The 23541-nt window shown below is 34.4% G+C and overlaps 1 protein-coding gene and 1 long non-coding RNA gene across 2 annotated transcripts; one reads left to right on the top strand and one right to left on the bottom strand.

Moving 5' to 3' along the window:
* Positions 1-1182: 1182 nt before the first annotated feature.
* LOC140054563 (uncharacterized) lies at positions 1183-2603 on the bottom strand. The gene is made up of 3 exons (XR_011846528.1): positions 2260-2603; positions 1860-1905; positions 1183-1284 (listed from the first exon to the last, which is right to left on the bottom strand). It is a non-coding gene; the product is annotated as an uncharacterized lncRNA (long non-coding RNA).
* LOC140054562 (centriolar satellite-associated tubulin polyglutamylase complex regulator 1-like) lies at positions 1320-23159 on the top strand. The gene is made up of 6 exons (XM_072099600.1): positions 1320-1433; positions 15851-15953; positions 16911-17041; positions 17341-17505; positions 18191-18392; positions 20552-23159. Exons 1-6 carry the CDS (start codon positions 1382-1384, stop codon positions 20727-20729), a joined length of 831 nt encoding a protein of 276 aa, XP_071955701.1. The 5' UTR covers positions 1320-1381; the 3' UTR covers positions 20730-23159.
* The last annotated feature ends 382 nt before the right edge of the window (positions 23160-23541 follow it).

Genomic DNA, 23541 nt, shown 5'->3' with positions numbered 1-23541 from the left:
TAAAACCAATGTAAAGGAATGGCAGAAGTTAAAGCCCCCTTCCCTACGTTTTTTAGATCTAATTTAAGATCACAAACTATATTTAATGTAAAAATAATACTATATGGTCCTATTGCGATAACTTTTTTCGTCTTTAAACGGTTAAAATGTGAAAAATAAGTCGATTCTAATAATTATAGCGGCACGCTATAAATCCCAAAATGCATTGCGCGCGGATTGATATATTTGTTTTTCACCTGTAATTCGCCCACTTTTCGATCGATCGTGAGGCCAAAACAAATGGAAGACTCCTAAATTTTCAGCGAAAATACCGGGTTTTCCCCAATTTGTATCAACGGAGTCTGGCAAAAATAGAAAGACAATTAATGCAGCAACTATACAACGTCAGGCTAGGTATATAGCTAGCGTACGATGTTTGTACGTTACCGATGTTTGTACGTTACCGATGTTTGTACGTTACCAATGTTTACCAGCTAGGCCTACAAAACTAAGCCTAGCTAGGCTAGGTCTAAGACCGACCACGAGAGGTCGATCATCGCCGCGAGCTACTTACTTAGGTAGTGCATTGTTTCTCACTTTTTATCATAATTTACCATAAAACGTACATTTAAGACAAGGAATGACATGGTTTAATGTTTTTAAAGTGATATATGTATTATTTTCCAAAAAACGTCCAAAATTGCAGGGAAGGGGTCTTTAATTAGTGACAGTTAGTGACTGTCTATGATTTTATATTTTCTTCTTGCGTCGTGTTTCTTCAATTTTTTGATTTGTATTATATTTTGTAAAATGTATCTTTTGCCTGAATATTTAAATAATAATAAAGTATTTTTACTAAATACTAGGCCTAGTTAGGAGGCTACTAGTAGTAAAAAAAGTAGCGCCTAGCTATCTAGGCCTAGGCTAGTTGCCTCTCTCTCTAGGCTAGTAGTAGTAGTACTGTAGTAGGCTTGGCCTGGGAGATTTAGTCGGTTAGACTATATTTATAGAGTAGAGGCTAGCCTAGCTAGCTAGGCTAGTCAGAGGGCCTGCTACTACTACTACTACTACCAGAGCCTTTCTACTAGGATCATTAAGATGCCCAATAAAATCAATTGTTTAATATAATAAGCCTACACTCTTCTTCCTACAAAGGTTAAATTAGTAAAATAATCCCATCAAACTAACTATGATAAACTTCAAATCTTCGTTTCGAATTAACAACAAAACGTGTTTGAACAAACTCCGCTCGACTCCTTCGTCATCTAGTAGCTCCCTCTACCGTCCTTGTGTGTCAGTTCTCTACTAAATTAAACCAAACACGGCATCGCCGCCGTATAAAAGGGATCAACAACCTTGCTAGGCCTAGCTAGCTAGCCTGGCAAATAGTATAATTATTACAATGGCATTGCGTTCCACAGACAGATTTGTGCTATCTGCTGAAGAGTACTTAGGTAAATACACGCCTTTACTAGTTATGCATCGCCAATCTTCTTAATCTTATGTCTCTTCTCGTCTATTTTAGGCTAAAGGCCTAGCTAGGCTAGGCCTCTTAGTTAGCTAGGCCTAAGTATATATAGTTAGTAGGCCTAGGCCTAGGCTAGGCTTTAACTTAGGTAGCCTCTAGGAGGTAGGCCTAGCCTAGTCTCTAGAGTAGGTAGTAGTAGGCCTAGGGTAGGCTAATTTATATAGCTAGGGCCGGCTAGGCCCTAATAAGTAGCCTATTAATATAGCCTAGCCCCTAGGCCCAGGCCATTTTTTTTTTATACTGTATCTCTATTATAGGGGCTATGATGACCAACTGTCCAGTAGATAGGCTAGGCCTCTGCTGGTGTTTCAGGTTAACACAAACACACCACCATAATAAACCTGTAACTAACGGAGCTGTTCTTGAGATGAGAGACTGGGTGGTTAAGCGGAAACAGCCTATTGCTACATACCGTATATTTCGGTGTATAAGTCGCACTTTTGACACGCAAATTTGACCTCTAAATTAAGGGTGCGTCTTATACACCGAACATAAATGCCTCACCACACAAATTGTACATAGGCCTAGGCTATCGTCACCTCGTTTGCTAGGCCTGAGTAGGCTAGGCCTAGCTACAGTGTACTAACGTAACGGCAACCTGCTTCTGCCTAGTTTTCAAGGCATTTTAGCGTGATGTTATACTAAATATGATGAAAAGATTTGTTTATTATGGAGCTGTTTTAGGCGCTCCGATAAAATTTCATTTGTAAACGTTTACGATTGGAATAGTATTTATTTATAGTTATACGCACGATCGCCGACCCCCCAGCGCAAGCCCTTCTTGGCGGCCACATGTTGTACGGTATTCGACTAGTATATTCTCCAGGTGATTATAGCATGGACCTAGCGTACACACTTCTCGGATACATAGATACTAATCGAATACGATTGTCCGTGAAAACGTGCGCCCTCTCGAAATGATCGAGCGAGGCTAGCCCACACACGTGCGTGTTACACACACGGTCATGCACTCGATGTTGCGGCGAAACTCATGAATAACAAGTTAGAAAGAACTTGTTGAGGCTGGGCGCGGCCGAGCCTAGGTAAGAAAAAACCTAAATAAAGGACGCCGTTGTAGATATAACAAAATATATAATTACAATAATATTGATTACAATTTAAAAAAACATTGTTTGATTTGATATAAAAAATACCGATATTTTACTCTCAGTTGGGGGTGCGTCTTATACACAGGTGCGACTTATACACCGAAATATACGGTACATCACTTGGTTACTGAAAATCCTCAAACAAAATGGTGTTAATGTTATGCGCGATTTGAACGATTTGCGCAATTTGAAATTGCGAAAAAAAATCCTTGCGCAATTTGAAATTGCGCAAAGAATTCTTGCGCAATTTAAAATTGCGCAAGGATTTTTTTGCGCAATTTCAAATTGCGCAATCAACTTGCGCAATTTCAAATTGCGCAAGAAAATCTTTGCGCAATTTTAAATTGCGCTGCACAATTTGTAAATTGCGCAAGATAGTTCTTGCGCAATATGACACCTTTGCGCAATTTGAAAACGAACTGTAAATTTTCCCATACATGGCTAGGCTAGGCCTAGGCAGAGGAGTTTAAAATTTAGTATTTTATTATATAAATAAGACCATTTCAATGAAGATAATGTTTAAAACTCACTTTTTAAGTTTTTAATATTAGTTTAAGCTAGGCCATGTAACCTAGTCAGTATCAGTAGTCCAGACCCTAGCTAGGCTAGAGTAGTATAGACGGCCGCCCGCGCCGCGCCCGCCTGGTGGAACACCACCGCTTCGTTTCCCTTCGTCGGTTCTTCGACGGTATGCTAACTTATAACAATATTTGCAGTACTAAAATAAGGAAATGCGATATTTATCTTTAAGTTTGAATCATTCTTAGAAATTACTATAAAAATATGGGTGTGCATGATTTCACAATCTGTCGAAAAACCTTGCGCAATTTGCAGATTACTTGCGCAATTTAATACGTTGCTTGCGCAATTTGAAACACATGTTTCAATTCAAATTGCGCAAGGATTTTTTTTGCGCAATTTCAAATTGCGCAAATCGTTCAAATCGCGCATAACATTAACAAGCAATATTAAAGATAGTACTCTAAGAACTAAGATTACAAATGCTCATAGTTTGCGGCAAAAGTTGAAGAAAAAAAATAAACCAAAACTAGAGGCATTTATGTCAGAAGAGTTTGCTCTCCCTGTACCAAGTACGGGATCCAGTCAAGTCGCCCCATCGCAAAGTCGCCCCATACAAAGTCGCCCAATACAAAGTCGCCCCATCGCAAAGTCGCCCCAAAACAAAGTCGCCCAGGCACAGTCGCCCCATCGCAAAGTCGCCCAATTACAAAGTCGCCCCAGCGCAAAGTCGCCCCAACGCAAAGTCGCCCCATCGCAAAGTCGCCCCATCGCAAAGTCGCCCCATCACACACGGTTTTATTTCGGTATGATTATGAAGCGCCGCCTTGTTGCGTTTGATATCGATTGCGTTTGTTACTTTGGTCGCGCTAAATGTCGTATAGGCCTACATTACAATGTTTATCCTATTATATACATAACATTTTTATTTTACAGGTTTTAATGGAGTGATGTGCTTTTTAAAAATCATTAAAAAAATAGTCCCTTGTTTGAAAGTCTACGTTTCCTATAAAATATTTCACATTTAAATAATTATGTACTGTCAAATGACATTATGCTGGATAATACTATAATCTTAAACTATGTTTACAAATTGTCATTTTTTTAAGGCACACATCTTTCCCATCATACTGACCTGTAAAATAAAAACAAAAATCAATTATTAATATAGGCCTAATAATAACAATAAATATTCATCGACCAAAGTAAAAATAATCTAGATCGTATAACATCATTTTATCGCGACCAAAATTAAACGCGACCGATTTCGAACGCGACTGATATCATCGTAAAACTCCGGCGGGGTTTCCCCATCTTCAGAATGGTGCGTTGTAGTGCGACAACGGCGGAGTAATTACGGGGTTTCCCTCTGCTGGTAAGGGGTTTCCACTCTGATGATGGGGGTGCGTGCCGATCGTGTGACCTGAGACTACATGGCGGGGCTTCCCCTTTTATGCCTACACGTTCCGTGTTATTTTGTGTATCATTGCGACATTTTACGCACTTGTAAACTATTTTTTTACGTTTTGGGCGACTTTGCGATAGGGCGACTTTGTGATGGGGCGACTTTGCGTTGGGGCGACTTTGAGATGGGGCGACTTTGCGATGGGGCGACTGTGTCGGGGCGACTTTGTTTTGGGGCGACTTTGCGATGGGGCGACTGTGTAAGGGGCGACTTTGTATGGGGCGACTTTGCGATGGGGCGACTTGACTAGCATCCCCAAGTACCTGTACAAGCCAAAAGAGAGTGAAGCGGCGATACCAGGAACTGCAACTTTCTTCCTGTAAAGATTGTGAAGCACAATTTTCATTAAATGAAAAATTAGCTAATGAAGTTAAATTGTTGCAAGCTTCAATAGTGAAGTAAAGAAAGAAGCAGAAATGAAACCAAAAGTTGTGGTAACGAGGATAGGCAGTTGCAAACGACTGAACCAGACTATTTAAAGAAAGAACACAAATTGAAGAAAGCCAAAACCTGCAGATCAACAAATTACGGATCTCAAAGTAAAACTGTCATCTGCCAAAAAACAGAAAAACAAGTGAATTCAATAAAGCTGAAAACATGACCTCAAAAGTAAACATTCTAAAGGAATATCTTGCTGTAGAACAGAAGAAAGTGAGAAGTCTTCAAGACAATAATTTAAAACTTAATGTCTAATGAAGAGATTGCTGCAGCAACACCATCAGCATTAATTGAAATAAAAAAAGATGGGCAGACTTTTAAGTTTTAACTGGCCCGTCAGGAATGCTGTGTACTTCAGTCTTGAACAGGAGATTCCAGTTAAGAATATTGCACCTGTATTGCGTGCAGTAGAAGAACTTGCTGGTTGTAAGATAGGACCTCTACCTGATGCTGTAACTTGCTTGCGTATGCTGAGAGAGAGATGAGAGAGCTATCTCGTATTCAAGTAAGCGAAGTCTTGGAAACAGCACTTGATACAACATTAAAGTATGATGGCACCAACAAGAAGCGTACACACTACCTAGAGGTTCAAATTGCGGACAAGGAGACCACATACACAACCGGCATAACGCGACTTCCCTCAGGAACTGGTGCTGCTAACATGCAAGGTATTAATATTCAGTCATTTGACAACATAGGCGCAGCAAGCCAGGCATTAGGTGGATCAACGTCAAGACAACACATTCTGGACTCAATATCCAACACAATGACTGACCGGTGTGGAGTAAATAAAGTGGTAAACAGGGAGATTGTAGAATCAAAATCAGAAGGCCAGCCAGCAACACCTTAATGAATTTTTCTGTGGAATGCAACCGCTTGATACTTTTGCTAAGTCATGTGACAAATCCATTTTATTGTGGGAGGAAACAAATTTGCCTGCTGAACACAAGGTCATGTCATTTGGCCGAAGAAGTTTGAGTGGTGCTCAAAGTTTCATCACTGCAGTTTGTAAGCTATGTTTTAACAATGCTGTTGGTTTGCCCGCTGAAGTTGATATACAGTCGACTCCGCGTAAGTCGAAAAATCGCGAAAGTCGAATTTTTAGGAAAGTCCCAATTCTTTCCTATACATTACTGTGTAATTTTTATTTGTAAGTCGAATTTTTCTAAGTCGAAATTCGTCTAAGTCGACGTCTTTTTGCGGTCCGAATACTCACATTCTTTAGTGATTTATATCGTATAAGTCGAAGTCACAAATTACGCGGCAACAACGCGCTAAAAAAGCCGATGAAACGTACGTAATTCGATAAACAAACAACAGAGGGGATAATGTGGGACCATATCGGTTCTCTCAAGCAGGTTGTATAGTACAGGTGGCGTCCTACAACTCGCGCTAGTGTATGTGTATGAGTTGTTTCAGATCGAGTTGAGAACTTGAGCGGCGTTTTGTGGGTACCTATTTTGTGCTAGACAGGAATTGCAATAAACAATGGATACCGATTTCGAATAAAAACCGAAATGTATTTATTATACGTTTTTGTATTGTTTCGGGCTTAAACAATAAAAGAAAATACAGTTTATCGGATCAGGTGCCGTTTTCGGCCACCTCGACTTGTATGGACTATACCATTATAAAAAGATGGGAAAATAGGGGTGTCCCATTTATTAATTGAGTGTGTTAATGTGTTAAAATACTGCTCCTTTTGTTCTTTTGTTTTTCTTGTTGTGTCAGCAACAAAGGGAAAACAACTACGCCCTGCATGCTGTAGAATTAATTTCAGTTTTCAAGTTAATGCAGTATATTATGGCTCTTTATTTCTATATAATTTTTACAGATTTATAGATACAGAAAGTATATAAAGAAAGTTTTTATTCCAGTTACAAATAAAAAATATAATTTACCTAACGATAACACAGTAGTACATTTAATAAAGATGACAGTAGTACATGTATCACATACTGATTATTAGGTAATCAGTAAAACAAATAAACATTATAATTTTGTCAGTGAATCTGTACCATTTTGTTCCCAGAAAACACAGCGTTTGACATTGCATGTTTTTAGGTTTGGTCTTTCTAACATGTTTTAAACACGTTTTTAAACGTTTCTGTGTAGAAATACATGTTTTAATTGAACAACGTTTGCATCAAAACGTTATAATAGCGAATGTAAAACGGAGCTGATAATGTCGCCATGAAGAGGATGATTGGTGTCTTCCAATATAGCATGGAATACATCGGCAAGCTGTTCGCTGTAGAAGGAGTCAAGCATTTGCATACTAGACAAACCAATTACTTTCCACGCTCTACCCAGCACCTTCTCAATTCGGTCTTTATCCCCCTTACATTCCCTTACTGATATTCCTAGCCCAATATACAATATGCCCAAATAGAACATCACTGATTAGTAAAACATAAACATTCTATAATACAAATATCCTGCTTTACCCCAAAGAACCGAGTTTCCTAGCTCAAGCAGTACAGCCTTGTATTTAACTTCTTAACTACGATCAACATGTCCACCCATTTAGCTTTAGTCAAACACTACTGCCAGATACTTATCAATAATTGTTAACAATCTCTACTTCCTTTACTTTAATTAATGTATACTGTCAGACCAATTATGTTTTCGAAAATCAATCCTTATTTCTTTCGTTTTATTTATGTTTAGTTCAAGAAAATAAAAAATATGATTTATCTACTGATAGGATTGGGCCGATTAGAATGCATTTGCCTACATTCTTTTACATATTTCACAACATTATAGAGTTTAGGTAATTTAACCGATTGTAATGTAGTATTTAGGATGTTTTAATTCCGATTTAAGATTTTCTAATTTCGAATCCGATTGTACTAAAATTTAAAGTGTTTAAATCTAGATAGGAATAACATAGGCCTAGTATTTAATATGCTTTAATTTTGATTATACTGTAGTGTTTAGTTTAGTTTTTATATATAATAAGTAAGTATACCTACTTATATAGTTTTTATTTATTTATTTATTCATAGGAATCACCTTTTCATTCATTCATTTCATTTATCTTTTTATTTCGGAATATCATGGTGACATAATATAATATCCATAGCAAAATAGAGAAAAAAAAATCTTAATCTTTATATCGGCGTCACACATTTATCAGTTAATGGTGCATCCAATTTACAGACAAAATTACAAATAACATAAGCCACAAAGTTCTAAATACTATAACATCAAAACAAAATGTAAACTAATTAATTAGATCTGTATGAAAATACATAATACGTATATTGTACAATATATATAACTACAAAAATAAAAACAGAACAACAAAAATACAGGATAGGCCTAAGAAATAAATAAAACTTACAGATACATCCTCATAGAGATGTCTGTAGCTTGTTTACTATATTAATCAATTAGTTGAGAGAGGTAATGTTGATAAAATTGTAGATCTAGTAACCCATGCTTTCATTAAATATGTTTTACAATAAAAATCAAAGATTTTTCCTAATGTTTCATTTTCAGTGAATAAATTGTCTAGCATAAAGTGGTGTTTTAACTGAGGTCCACTGATTAAAATTATCCCGGTACATACTTAATTATTGTCTAACAGAGTTTAATGAAGGACATTTAAATAAAAAATGGTTTACTGTTTCTTTTTCGTTTGTACTGTACACATCTTACATAATCCTGTGTTATGATTTGACCATGATTTTCTACGACCCTCAAGATCTAGAGAGTTTGATCTTGCTTTAAATTTTAAATGGATACTCTTAAAATTAGTTTTATCTAACAAATATTGTTCAAGGTTTGGTTCCTTTATACATAGTATATTCCGTTAACGTTGTTTTGCATGGAATTTTGTTTTGCTTTGGGCCTTTGAAAACCACTCGTTATGATCAACTTGTTTATTATTTTTCCTAAATGGCTTTATCCAGTTAGTAGATGGTTCTTCATTAAATTTGTCTATATAATTTGTTTTATATAAAAACATAGTAATATTGTTACAAAATCTTGGCATTCCCTAACACAGTAGGCCTACCTAATAATAACATGCCTTTTTAACATGCTAGTTTTTGATGTTCTGTGTTGTTCCTTGTAGTTTGTACTGTAGGTTACATAACAGAACAATTGTATTGTCTTCCCATTAATAGACACCCTTCTCTACATAAAACATAATACACCACACCCCTATCATAATAATGGTATAGTCCATATAAGTCGAGGTGGCCGAAAACGGCACCTGATCCCAGTTTATCATTGCCGATAAAGAGGATTAGCATTTATTAGGCCTAGCTAGCTAGCTAGCTAGCTAAGCAAACTCAATTCAAGAAGGCTCATCGCGTGGTGGGCCGCGATCGCGACAGGGCAGGGTCCACTAGGCCTAGCCATAGCGCGGCTAGCGAGTGAACCTAGGCCTAGCATTTTTTTTGGAAAATCTGTAAGTCGAAGTTCGCGTAACTCGAATTTTTATACCGGTCCCATTAGATTCGACTTAGGCGGAGTCGACTGTATTTCTAAGAAGTAAAGGTTTCAAGCTTAGCCTTAGCAACATACTATCGCCTATCATGGGAAACCGTTTCCACATCTTGTACCGAAATGCTGGGGGTGTTCATCTGTTGCTGCCACATTTAGTTGAATTTCTCACAAAAGTATGGTCACCTACTAATGACTTGCAGCAATCCGTCTTGGTTAACAGCAGGACATCACAATACCAGACTGGGTGCCGAGCTCTCGGTATTATTGGCAAGTATGTATCTGGTCCTTGGATGAAACTCATAGAAAAAGACCAAAATATTCTTGACTTAAATGTACCCTTTACTCTAGCTGTTCAAAAAATGAAAACATGGAAGTTAGATGCATCTTCACTTGTTAATGGGAAGGCGGAGAGCTTGTTTGAAGATGTTCCAATGATCAAAGATGATGTTTTTATGGATTTAATGCGCCCACAAGAAAATGATCAGCAAATTGAAGCTTTGCTACGAACACTTTTAGAAGTTATAGTTGATGTTTGTAGACGACAGTTGGAAGACCAACTTCTCCAGGCGGTATTCACCACAATCCCAGCGAGGAGTTAAAAGAACAAGCAAAGTCCTGTACAAGCAACAATATTAGTGGTGAGAGTATTTGGATTACTGGACCATTATATAAAGCAAGCCCTGAATGCCAGTTTGAGTTAAAAGTAAGATAGTATATAAGTGCAATAAGACGTCAGAATGGCTTTCAACAAAATCAGAAAAGGAACGGGAAGAATTACTTTCAAAGGCCAGAATGCTTTGTTTGCGAAGCAATCAAATAGATGCAGAACGAACACAAGCCTTAGCAGAAGATAAGAAGAACCACCTAGATGAAAAACGCAAAGGCATGGTGGAAAAGGCAGATAGACTTAGGCTGTTGAACGAAAACCTGCTAAACGACCTGATGCAGCTGCAGTATGAATTCTAATTTGGAGATCTAGGAACAAAGAAGAAGCAAGTGATAGCTTTAAAGGCCAGCTGAATGTGAGAAAAAGAATTTTGAATCAGAAGGCAAACGCTGCACTTTTCTGTTTTTCGTCAAAAGGGAAGCAATTTTCTGTAGAGCAGTTGAAAGAGAATTTGGCAAGCTTGATAGCTGACAAAGACATATACTCTAGTAGCTAGATCAACTTTCGTATGCACTTTGAGGTCCAGAGAATTTGACTTCAGAAATTGGTTTAGGGTGGTCAAACAATCATTTTTGGCTTGGTTACACATTTTGAAAATGTGGCGAAAGGTCAAAAGGTCAGGGTGAAAGGTCATAGGACCAAACACCAATATGTCCTTAAATCTCAACAACCACTGGTCACAGCGAAGTAATTTTGGTCTCAAATTGATCAGAAGGTATACATTTATATTCAGTCTAATGCGACATTTTAGTCAAAAATGACCGGAAATGCCATTTCTGACCTTTGACCCACACCTCAGGGCATGTATGTATCTCCGTAACTACTGATCGTAGACACTTAAATTTGGTCTTAAATTGTTTGAAATAAATATTTATTATTTGTAGCACATTTTTAAAAATGTTACAAAAGGTCAAAGGGTCAAGGTCAAAGGTTATATGAACAAATAAAAATAGATACTTGTATCTCGGCAACCACTCGTCGCAGCAAGTCAATTTTAGTCTCAAAATGTTCAGAAGGCATGCTTTCATATTCAATCTAATGGGACATTTTAGTCAAAAATTATCAGAAATGCCATTTCTGACCTTTGACCCACATATCATGGCATCTTCATATCTCTGTAAGTACTGGTCGTAGAAACTTAAATTTGGTATCAAATTGTTCGAAATATACATATTTACATTCATTGTAATAGAAAATGTGGTTAAAAGATGAACAGAAATACTATTACTAATGTTTCAAACAAAAAACATATCTCTACATTACTTATCCTTAGACAGTAATGTTATGCAATAACTGATACTTTAAATTGTTTCAATTTCAAGTACTAGTTATTGCTGTCCCCAAGAACATTTTGATAGAAACGTCAAGTTCAACAGTTCTTTTCGGAATGCTAGAAGTAACTTGCCATGTGTATCCGATTAAACTCCCCGGGCATTTATTGTTCAAAGGGGTTTTTAGGGGCAGGGGAGGCATCTTTATTTGTGGTATAATATGGTAATATGTATAATCAAATAAATACCACCTAGATGTAAAAAAAAATACAGCACAATTAATATCAAAAAGTGAAAAAAATGCTTGGTAAATTGTAGATTATGGTAGTTAATGTAATGTGTTGTGATACAATTATTGTGTAAATGCATGTGGCGGGCGTATTCCACATGGTGTTCTATTAGAGGGAATGGTGGCGTTTATTTGAGAGAGGCTTTTATTCAAAGCGGGTGTTAATTCGAATAAATACTCTAATTTTAATAATTATAATTCGTTTCTCAACTGATAAAAGGTACTTTACATGATTCGTTTTCTTCTTTATGCTTTTTAACGAAATGTTTCTGTCTTTTAGAATAAAAGTGACACTGTCATAGATAACATTAAATGGATCTTCTCTTCCAGGTGCCAGTATAATGATATAAAACAATGACATATCATTATCCTGACACAATTGCACTCATAATGGATCTTCATTCTATCATCTGTTTGTTTGTGACTACAATTTGACAACAATCTTTTGCATATTTTTAAATGCCAATACATAGCTTCATTACTATTGTACAATATGTCCAGCTTTCCTGAAAACACCCTTGTGTACTGTAGTACAGTGTTGTAGTATGATTTTATCATGATAACTTCTGATGCTTTTATTGTCAATGAATTCAGTACCTAAAACATGTCAAAGTTTCTAGTGGTATTGATAATAAATCTCCAGAAACATATATTGTTTTATTATCTACACTGGGAACAGACGTGTATAATATACACCGACAAAACTTATACATATTATTATGTATAAGTTTTGTCTTGTTTTGTCATTCAAAAATATTATGCAACAGTGTTACGGAATAATGACAATGAATTGGTCTATTATAGTTGTCTGTGATACCTTTTATTACATGATTGTACTGGCAACAGGATAGAATGAGGTTTAATCCAGTTATTATTCTTATTATATTAATTTTTTTTTTTTATCTGGGGTGTATTTATTTGATTATACATGTTACCATTATTACACCCAAACAAAATAAACGCCTTCCATGAATAACTAACTGCCCGGACCTTTTATTCGGGTAACTATAGTAAGTTACTTCTAGCATTCTTAACTGTTGATCTCGATTATTTATTCGAATTAACACCCGCTTTGAATAAAAGCCTCCATTCCCTCCAATAGAACATCATGTGGAATAAACGCTCTGCCACATGCATTTACAAAATAATTGTATCACAACACATTTCATTAATTACCATAATCTACAATTTACCAAGCATTTTGACATAATGTTATCATTTTTTTATATTAATTGTGCTGTATTTTTTTACATCTAGGTGGTATTTATTTGATCATACATGTTACCATATTATACCCCAAATAAAGATGCCTCTCCTCCCCCTAAAAACCCTTTTGAACAATAAATGCCCGGGGCGTTTAATCGGATACACATGGCAAGTTACTTCTAGCATTCTGAAAAGAACTGTTGAGCTTGACGTTTATATCAAAATGTTCTCGTGGACAGCAATAACTAGTAGGCCTACTTGAAATTGAAACAATTTAAAGTATCATATTGCATAACATTACTGTCTAAGGATAAGTTGTGTAGAGATATGTTTTTTGTTTGAAACATTAGTAATAGTATTTTCTGTTCATCTTTTAACCACATTTTCTATTACAATGAATGTAAATATGTATATTTCGAACAATTTAATACCAAATTTAAGTTTCTACGACCAGTACTTACAGAGATATGAAGATGCCCTGGTATGTGGGTCAAAGGTCAGAAATGGCATTTCTGATCATTTTTTACTAAAATGCCCCATTAGACGGAATATAAATGCATGCCTTCTGAACATTTTGAGACCAAAATTGACTTGCTGCGACCAGTGGTTGCCGAGATACAAGTACCTTTATTTATTTGTTTATATAACCCTTGACCCTGACCCTTAGACCTTTTGTAACATTTTTCAAAATGTTTTTCAAATAACAAAATATATATTTCGAACAATTTAAAACCAAATTCAAGTGTCTACGACCAGTAGTTACGGAGATAAATACATGCCCTGGGTTGTGGGTCAAAGGTCAGAAATGGCATTTCCGGTCATTTTAAACTAAAATGTCCCATTAGACTGAATATAAATGTATACCTTCTGATCAATTTGAGACCAAAATTACTTCGCTGTGACCAGTGGTTGTTCAGATTTAAGGACATATTGGTGTTTGGTCTTATGACCTTTCACCCTGACCTTTTGACCTTTCGCCACATTTTCAAAATGTGTAACCAAGCCAAAAATGATTGTTTGACCACCCTAAACCAATTTCTGAAGTCAAATTCTCTGGACCTCAAAGTGCATACGAAAGTTGATCTAGCTACTAGAGTAATAGACAACTTGCAAATAAAGAATGTAAGAATTTATCCGCTGATTCTTTTTGAGAAAAAAATTACTCATCTGTGGTCCAATGAAAAGAATGGAGTTGGTGGTGGTGAAGCAACCATTGCAGAGTTTAAGGACACAACTGGCGAATTTAAAATTGTTTAGACGGATCCATCGACAAAGGAGATTGACCACTATTATATGGATATGGATGAAATAATTGCAGATTTAAAGAATGGGGATCTTGTGGTCATAAGGGATTAATGGTATCAACCTTTGCTGGAAAATCTGGGGAAAAAAAGAAGACAAAAAATTAGAAAAAAACAATCAAAACAAACGGTTCTTTTCAGAACCACTAAATATCCAAAAGAGATTTGATAAGCCTTGTGTTATGAATATTTTATATATAATATTAAATATAATATTTAATAATATAAATAATAAGGGATTATTATAGTGGCATTATAATGCGTTATGATAGTTAATTCTGTTAATAAAATTTGCCAGTTCTATATAAAGTTAAACTATTTGAAATGTTGTATTTATCTTTTATCGGTGACGTTTGACCTCAGCAAATGAACTTGATCTTTAAAAATGACCTTGAATATTAATCAATAATTAATTTTATACAAATGGTAAATAATTAATTTCGTACAATAGAACCGTACCAGACAAAAATTCATCGATAACTGGTGCTGAATTTACATTACAAAACATAGTGCAAATTGTGTAGGAGACGCAGTTTTTGTTTAATTAAAACAATAAATTTTTGTGGATTTTTACTTTTATGTTGAACCAAAACAACGAAAAGGGAATAAAATTACCTTCGTGACGTTTCGCCGACAATCTGTCAGCTGCTTCAGACTAATGCCTGTGTTGGAATGGTCTGGTTTTTTGTAAGTGACGCTGAACAGCGCCACCAGCCGTCTGGTTGGTATTGACGATAGAGCGTCTCCGCTGGCCCCCTCCTGCTTCAACTTTTTCCAGCAAACTATCATATGTATGTGGGAGGTCATACCCACCAATGTCTCTGTTGATATTATGTGGTCTTTTTCTTATGCAGATAGATTCTTTTATCTTTCTTTTGTCTGTCTGTGCTTCTTTTTCAATAAAAACAATAAAGATTATCTCCTTCAAAAGACGTTAATTAAATGATAATATCTCCGCTAATACTGGTCCGATTCTAATAATTTTTGCTTTAAATTGCTTTATTCATTTACCCCTTTCTTATAAAAGTAGTTCAAAATGCTTACAAGACATTTCAAAATTTTTTGTGTCAGTAGGATAGGCCAAGAATGTATTTAAAATTTAAACATTGAATCTTATGCTGCGCCAGCGCAATAAAATCCTTGTAATTTCAAATCGCAATGCAAAGTATTCAAAGGCCTTGCCATGAAGGCCTATATGGCTGTGCAATTTTTCTAAGAATTGAGCAAGTAAACCTGTTTTTAAAATTTGAATACGACATACTGTACTGTAACATGTCCATGGGTCTCTCTCAGTATTTCGCTCATTTTCTTTTGTGTTGTTTAACCATAATAAATATCTTTATTAACCCTTATAAATGCTGTTCTTGCCTAAATGTGCATGTTATACGCACATTGAATCTAAACACACATTTCAATTGAATGAATAAAAAAATATTTTAAACCAATACAAAGCTCAAGAATACCCTTGTGCAATTTTATTGTTTAAATTATTAAAAAAATTATAAAAATAAATTCTGAAAAACCTTGAATGTAACTGGATGAGCTTAGGCCTATAAAGAAACATCTATTTTGGTCTTGTATGTATTTTTTTATTTTTAAAGTCATGTCATTTTCTTTCAGACAAAAATCAAATTTTAGTATATGTTGAAGATGCAGTTCATCAACTGCTGGAACTGAAAGAAGAAAATTCAAAGATAAATATATCAAAGTTCTTCACTGAATAGTAAGTCCTTATACTGTATGCAAGATTACAAAGTTCTTCACTGAATAGTAAGTCCTTATACTGTATGCAAGATTACAGCCAACCATTATTGCATCTAGTAATATATAGTTTTAAAAAGGCAGAGTTGACTGTTCCTCAACAGAATAATTTTCAAAGTGTGTGATTAATTTGTAATATCACAAACTTGTTCAAAAACAATCAATGTTGATTGAATGAGTTGTGCTGTACATCAGTCTCGTGAATAAATAAAGTACGGTACAGTATATATATTATATAAAGGTGCACGGTTGAATTTGCCGATATAAAATAAGGCCTTAGATTAGGCACACGGTTGATGGTGGCAATAGGTTTCACTAAATTAGATTATACAGTTTAATTAATGACACTTGGATCATCCTAACTGTCGCTTGTGATTGGTGAACTCGCTTGTGTTGCGCCAGTGTGTTATTTTACTGTTGTTTATTGTATTATATACAGTAATGTATAAAGGCCCATTTATCGATCGACGATAAAAAGATGCGTTTTTCATACCTAAAACTAAAGAATTAAACAAATTTTCATCATAGAACTAAAGATTATCATCTATGCTGCCTTTGATGAAAATAATTTTTCCACACATCCAATCAAATGACTTCATGATTAGTAAGAGCAATAATATCGTTACAATACAATTTTATTTTTTTTTATTGATCATGACATCATATGATTGGATTTTTAAAAATATTATTTTTATCAAATACACTGTACAGCATACATTATCCGGTAGTTCTAGAACGAAAACTGTTCTAATTTCTTTTGTTTTATCCAAGAAAAATGTATGTTTATCTATTTATTGTCGATCGTTATCGCCCTAGTGTAAATGGGCCTTAAGAGTGACTATTCTCATTTCTTTCAATCATTCATATGGTGACCTAATAAATATTATAATGTTGTTATTATAATGTTGTGTCTCTTTAGTTTTCAGAGTGTTCAAAGTGGAACACATACACTTTATCGTGAATTTGAATTCATTCAAAAAACATCCCATAACAGAGCTTCATTTATACATACATTTTGGAAATGTTATAAATACATCGGAAGAAATGGCGGTGAGTACAAACTTGCGGTTGAAAAATGCAAATTCTCCCAGTTTTTTAAAATTGGTTGTTTTGATATTTTATTTATTGTAAAGTGTAAGGTGAATATGTTACACAGTCACAATGAATTCTTTTAAAACGTTAAACTCAATTAGTCAGAGAGTTAAAGCTCAACAAGTAACATAATTTTCAATTCATGTCAATCTTTTATTTTAATGAATCTCTGGTCTACTAAAATAACAAACAATAGTTTAAATTTGTCTGAGAATCTAAATCGAAATAGAAATTGATTAATATTTGTTTTTCCACAGATTTGCTGAATGTAAGGGAATACCATTCATTGCTGTGTATACTGTGTGCTAATTTTCCATTAGAAGTTGTACAGAGAACAGCTCGCATCATGGAAGACGCCCTCAACTCCCTCATGTCCTTTGCAGATTTTCTCTTTGCCTTTCAAATTCAATTTTACTATTGTGGTAAGCTAATGATATTATAAGATTAGACTATAGTGATCATCAATGTACTGTACCTCAAGGGTTTGTATAATTGACTTGTTGGTGGTTGATCTCATGAAGGCTTTCTTTTGTTATTAGCCAGGAGGATTGGTGTATGGCCAATCCTATTTCAGGCTAGTTAAAAGTTGTGGGAGGTGTAGTTTAGACCGTTTTAGCTGTGGATGTATTTCGTGTCAGTGTGCGTTGATATAGCCTCCATTGATTTTTCCAATTTAATACCATATTGTACTGTACATTTAGTCATGCTGAAATTACAATTTCTTGTTTGATATGTGCATGTACAGTAATACAGATATCATGAGAGCAGTATGGTATAATTGAAAAAGATATCGCTTTAGCATGGTCAATCCATATTGCTTGTATCCTAGACAAGATACTAGTCGTCCTTCAAATGGGATGTAAAATTTTGGTACATTGCAAATTAAATCAAAATATCGAGAGATAGCAGATATTGCTGATTAAAAACATGCAATTTATGATAAAAAAATTGTCTTCAAAATAAAAATAAATACCCACACAGAAAACATTTTTATATAAAAACGTATAAATATATAATAGATAAAAAGGAAGGAGAGAAAAGGCAACTCAAGTTCTACTTGATAACATTATGATACTGATAATATTAAACTTTCTTTTGGCAAACTAGAATTCTTAATTGAGTGTTCAAGTGTTTACCAAAGACTTCTAAACACAACGATGAGCCCAAGAGAAGCAGTAGTTGTACCAAGTGAGAGTTCCTCACCAAAGCAGCAACAAAGGCCAGCAGCAGTTGAATCACATGCAGATGGTATTGATGCCAACATGTTTCTAGATGCTCTCAAGCATGCTTGCCAATCTGTCAATTATAGGTTGAGTATTCTTTATTTATCCAGGATTTAGAATGAGGTGGGTTGGGTAGGGATGGGCCCAGAGGGCCTATGATTGGGAAATTAAGTGCTGAACTAAACCAATGTTCTATATTTTGCATTTTAGAAATTTAGGGTGGGCCCCTATGATTCAATCCTTTATTACATCAAGTAAACAATGATGAAGAAAAAATATACCGTTTCAAACAAACTGTTTATTAGGAACCATGGTTTATGAATCATTTATCATTCATCAAGGTATTTCTATCTTAATCAGAGCCATGTCAAAATGATTCTACTGTAGTTACTGCAGTAACTACATTTTGTTTGCTCTTTTAATATGTTGCTTTAACCTTAATTAATAATAACTATTTTGTGTGTTCATAAACTTCACCATCGAAACATCACAATTACATTGCAGTGAAAAAATGTAGTTAACTGTAAGTGAAATTGAACAGTTTTGAACTGATCTCTTATCAAGTTCAATTTGCTTTACCTTGATGGCCTCTGAAGAAAAAATATAACAAATAAATGAATAAAAAACAATAATAATATTAATAATAAATAAATTATGGAATAAGGGAAGGAAAAATATAAACACAACATAAAAACAACACAACTTGAAACGTAACAAGAACTGTAGTGTTGACTTACGTTACTGTCCATGATACGGAAACTATAATTAAATAAGATTACCAAGACATAATTTTAAACTAAAATTTTATAAATTAATTGCAATTTTTGACAAAATGTGACCCTACTGTATAACATTGTGTATATTGTTAATTTTATACACTTCATCAAGAAGCAATATGTCAATCTTATACTGTAGTACTTAATGCTTTTCTAAAGCACTTCATAATTATTATCCCGGTCATTGTATATGTACACCTCCTTAATATGCAGCTAGTAATCAGTGCAATAAATAGTTAATGTTACAAGGAACCATTCCTAAATTATTCAAATGCAGTAACTACAGTCTGTTTACTCATTTATTGAAGTGACTGTCTCGTGAACTTTTACTTTGAAACATTGTTGCAGTGAGATATTGTTCACTATATCCAGCAGTGGCGTAACGGCTATAAGCACTCACTGGCTAAACATATAGGTCAAACCACAGAGATTGTATAATATCTGTATGGTCAAACTACTATGGTGCTTTTGTTTAGGCATGCATTGACAAAAAGGGATAGATGTCTAGTCTTATTATTATGCTTGAAGTTTATACAGTAAAATTTCAATTGGGACTGCATTAAATGTTAGATTTTAAGTAACATTTGGTTTCCAAGATTGAAATATGTTTGACGTGTATGTATTAAGCCTAGGCCCTACTTTCGGCTGGATGGAAGACTTGCGCCAAGGTGGATGACGCAGCCATTTCCCACTTCACAGAGCCATTTTCAGAGTGCCCTCTTCAAACTAGAAAGGAAAAACTATAAATTACTATAGAGGGCTCATGTCTCTTTACATGAATATGCATTATAATGCAAAATATAGTAAAATCCCATTTTCTCAACAAAAAAAATATACGATTTCTCTATGATGCTCAACTAAACAAATAATTTGGTTAATCAAAGTGATTTTTTATCATGTTTTTATTTGAAAACAACTAATTCAATCAAATATGTTGTTCAGTACATGTTGCAGTGATTAGGTGTCGAAATGGATAATAAAATAAAACATAGGGACACCCACCCCTATTTATGAGGACCCTTTCCTGTGAAATAAGTGGCAATATACAGCATACCCTATTCAGGTGACAACCCTATTAAGGAGTTACTTTGTTGGGTCCGGACGGTAGTTCTTTAATAGTGGGTATAATGCACAAGAACTAATAACTGCATTATGCAGAATAATGATCCTGACCATATTGTCTTTTTTGTAATGAACCATGAATGAACATAATGCATTTAATTAATTTATTACCAACCGTTTTAAAAAATTCATCCAATTTTAATTTCTTTATTGTATTGTAATCATAATCTATTAAATGTAGTTTATATTGTAAAGAGTTTAAATTAGTTAAGTGTAATAGATTTTATACTTTATCATTTTAAAGTGGGCTGCTGGATATCAGCTAGCCTGCATGTTCAGCTGGAAACGTTACCCTCTCTAAATAAAGTGGAAATAAATATATTAAATTGAAATATTTGTTCTTTCAGTCATCCTGCTGTTACTTGTTTGGATGATATACTTTCCAGTTCAAAACGAGTGTCTTTCTATGGGTTCCTAATGGCCCTTGCCAAATCACAGCCAGTTAATGCTGAAATTGGCATCTTGCCAGCACGAGCTGACATCTCAGATGATATAGTATTCAATGAAAATCAACTGAAGCGATAGGTGCCTTACTGATATCTTACTATGATTCTTCTTTTACATAATAATTAATATATAGTCAGTCTAAAATTGATGTCCTTTAGTCAAAATTATATTCACATTGAATTTTCATGGAAAAAGAAGATTGATAAAAATGAGATTTTATAATGTCATTTGTCAGTGTTAATAAAGTTCCACAGAAAAAAACACAATAAAATAAATGATTTAAACACAACATAAATGATTACATTTCTAAAACCCAATTGTCTGACAGGCAATTTTACAATTTTTTGGCTTTAAATTACTATTTTTCAGTAAATAATTTCTCAAAAAATTTCATCTGGTTTCAATGGATATTAAATAAATAAATGTTAACTTTTAATTAAACCAGTTGACAAGTACTTACTTGCTACGTTTCAGCTACTTTCAGTAGCCTTGGTCACGCAAATGACGTTGACATGATGTTCTGTAATTCGTCATAGTTCACACCCAAGCATCCAAAGGGGGACACCAGCAGAAAGCTGAACATCAGACGAGAGGTGGCGCAATTCACCGAACTATGATGAATGACAGAACATCATGTCAACGTCATTTGCGTGACCAAGGCTACTGAAAGTAGCTGAAACGTAGCAAGTAAGTACTTGTCAACTGGTTTAACTAAAAGTTAACATTTATTTATTTAGTAAATAATTTGTAATCAAATTCTTGGTCATAGTAAATAACTATAGCATGCATATTAAACATTTTTTTTGTTTTTGTTAAATATTTTTTCAGGGGGACAATTATAACAATGTGTATAATTTTGAGTTTAACCATGGACCTATACATATAAAACGTTATAAATCTATGGTTGAACATTTTAAATATTACTTAAACCATTAGTTTGCCATTCTATTAAACTTGTACTGACGTCGGGTGTGCGGGAATGATTTTTGGAATGGGAAAGGTCAAGGTTCAAAGTGATATTGAAAGAAATAATGAGGTACAAAGCACATAGTGTTAGGCTGGTTTATACACCTCTTAATACAATTCTGATTTTTAACCTACAGTTGAGGAGCTAGGCATAGACTAGAATATCTAAAGAAGTACACTGGTAAGCACAAAGCCAAAATCTAATACCTTGCACCATGGAGTAGAGAATATTGTACAACATACTTGTATACATACACTTCACCGCTTACAATTTTGTAATGTTTTCTTTACTCTCTAAATCTAATCTGTTGTAGTAAGTAGAGTGAATTTGAAGTAATTGTAACAACACTTTTTTGAAAATTTCGTTTAGAATTACAAATATGCCAGGATTTAATAATAGCTCTACAAGCATTGAGTATAATTTATAAACATACTTTTCAAAAAACTCAATATTTGTCTGTTCTTCATTTTCTTTTTTTGTTGTGAAATGAAATTATTATTACCTAAACCTTGAGCATTGTGGTCTATGCAAGAGAACACTGACTGCGTTTATTAACTCTGTATAAACCTTGAGCATTGTGGTCTATGCAAGAGAACACTGACTGCGTTTATTAACTCTGTATAAACCTTGAGCATTGTGGTCTATGCAAGAGAACACTGATTGCGTTTATTAACTCTGTATATTATTGTTTATATTAAATTTTGTGTGATGAATAAAATAAGAGCTTGCATTATTAATATAATTTGAACTAAATATTGAAAGATTTTAATTGTTTTTTATATTGTAATAATTTGTCTTTTAATGATGTAAAAATACATAACTATATTATTATTAACAAATGCAATTATAAAATTTATTTATTTTAATACCCTTTTCACATCTGCATAAATTGTAACAAGTTGTTACCAGGTTTCTGATTTATTAGACATTTTCACACATGCATACGCTAACCGTGGGAAATCGAGCATAGTTGCGCGCTATTTGATTACTATGATTGGTCAGCTTAATACCAGGTCAATAGTCTCACACGCAGTAACAACTTGGGACATTTTGTCTTTATATTATGCAAACCTGGTTACCACTTTATATTTACATTATATAAGTGTGAAAAGGGTACTAGATAAAAATTGTGCGAAACTGCATTAATATGCAGCTACCATTTGAAATGCTAGGCATGTGCAATGCAGGAAACCTGTAGGCCTATCCTTAGTTAACAATGCCTGGTAAAATTCTTTGTTTATAGGTTTGATCAATGTGTTTTATGTTAGACAGTCGATAACTTGGGACATTAGTCTACAGGAAATAGACTTTTTAAATCATACTAATTGCAATAAAAGGTTTTTTTAATATTTAATTTCATTCATTCATTGTAAATTTTGCCATTTTTTATTGAATGAAGATACCTTATTTAATTACCTCACTAACTGTATTTGTAAATATTGCTTCATGTGTGTTAGATAAATAAATGAAAAGATACTTTGTAGTGAAAAGTTTACCTACATGTTGTTAATCTTAAAATGTACACTCTTTTTATCTGCAATCGGTTGAAGGTGATAAGAAATACAAATAAAGATGTAAAGTCTATATTCCTCTAAAGAAAATGTTGAGTTGACTTTTTTGATTGGTCAAATCGCTTGCGTTGTGGTTGCATCACGTCTATGTCCTTGCAACTACAGCTCTAGTGGAAACAAATCTTGATGTACAGTATTGTTCCCCCCCACCCCCAAAAAAAACAAATTAAAAAAAGCCAGGGCCAAAGATGGTAGGGCCACCCAGCCGCTCTGCCGTTTTAAAGCTTTTTCATGATTTTTTGAAGTAGCAGAACTTTGAAGTCGTTCCTAGAACAAAACATTCTGATAGTGACTCCAACATTTGTAAAAGGTAGACCCACAGACAAAAGCACAGTATCGGACATGTTTTTTT

Source organism: Antedon mediterranea, chromosome 7 (genome assembly GCF_964355755.1).
Source record: "Antedon mediterranea chromosome 7, ecAntMedi1.1, whole genome shotgun sequence".
Lineage (NCBI taxonomy): Eukaryota > Metazoa > Echinodermata > Crinoidea > Comatulida > Antedonidae > Antedon > Antedon mediterranea.
The sequence above is the reverse complement of the archived record's forward strand: the minus strand, read 5'-3'. Positions and strand labels throughout refer to the sequence as shown.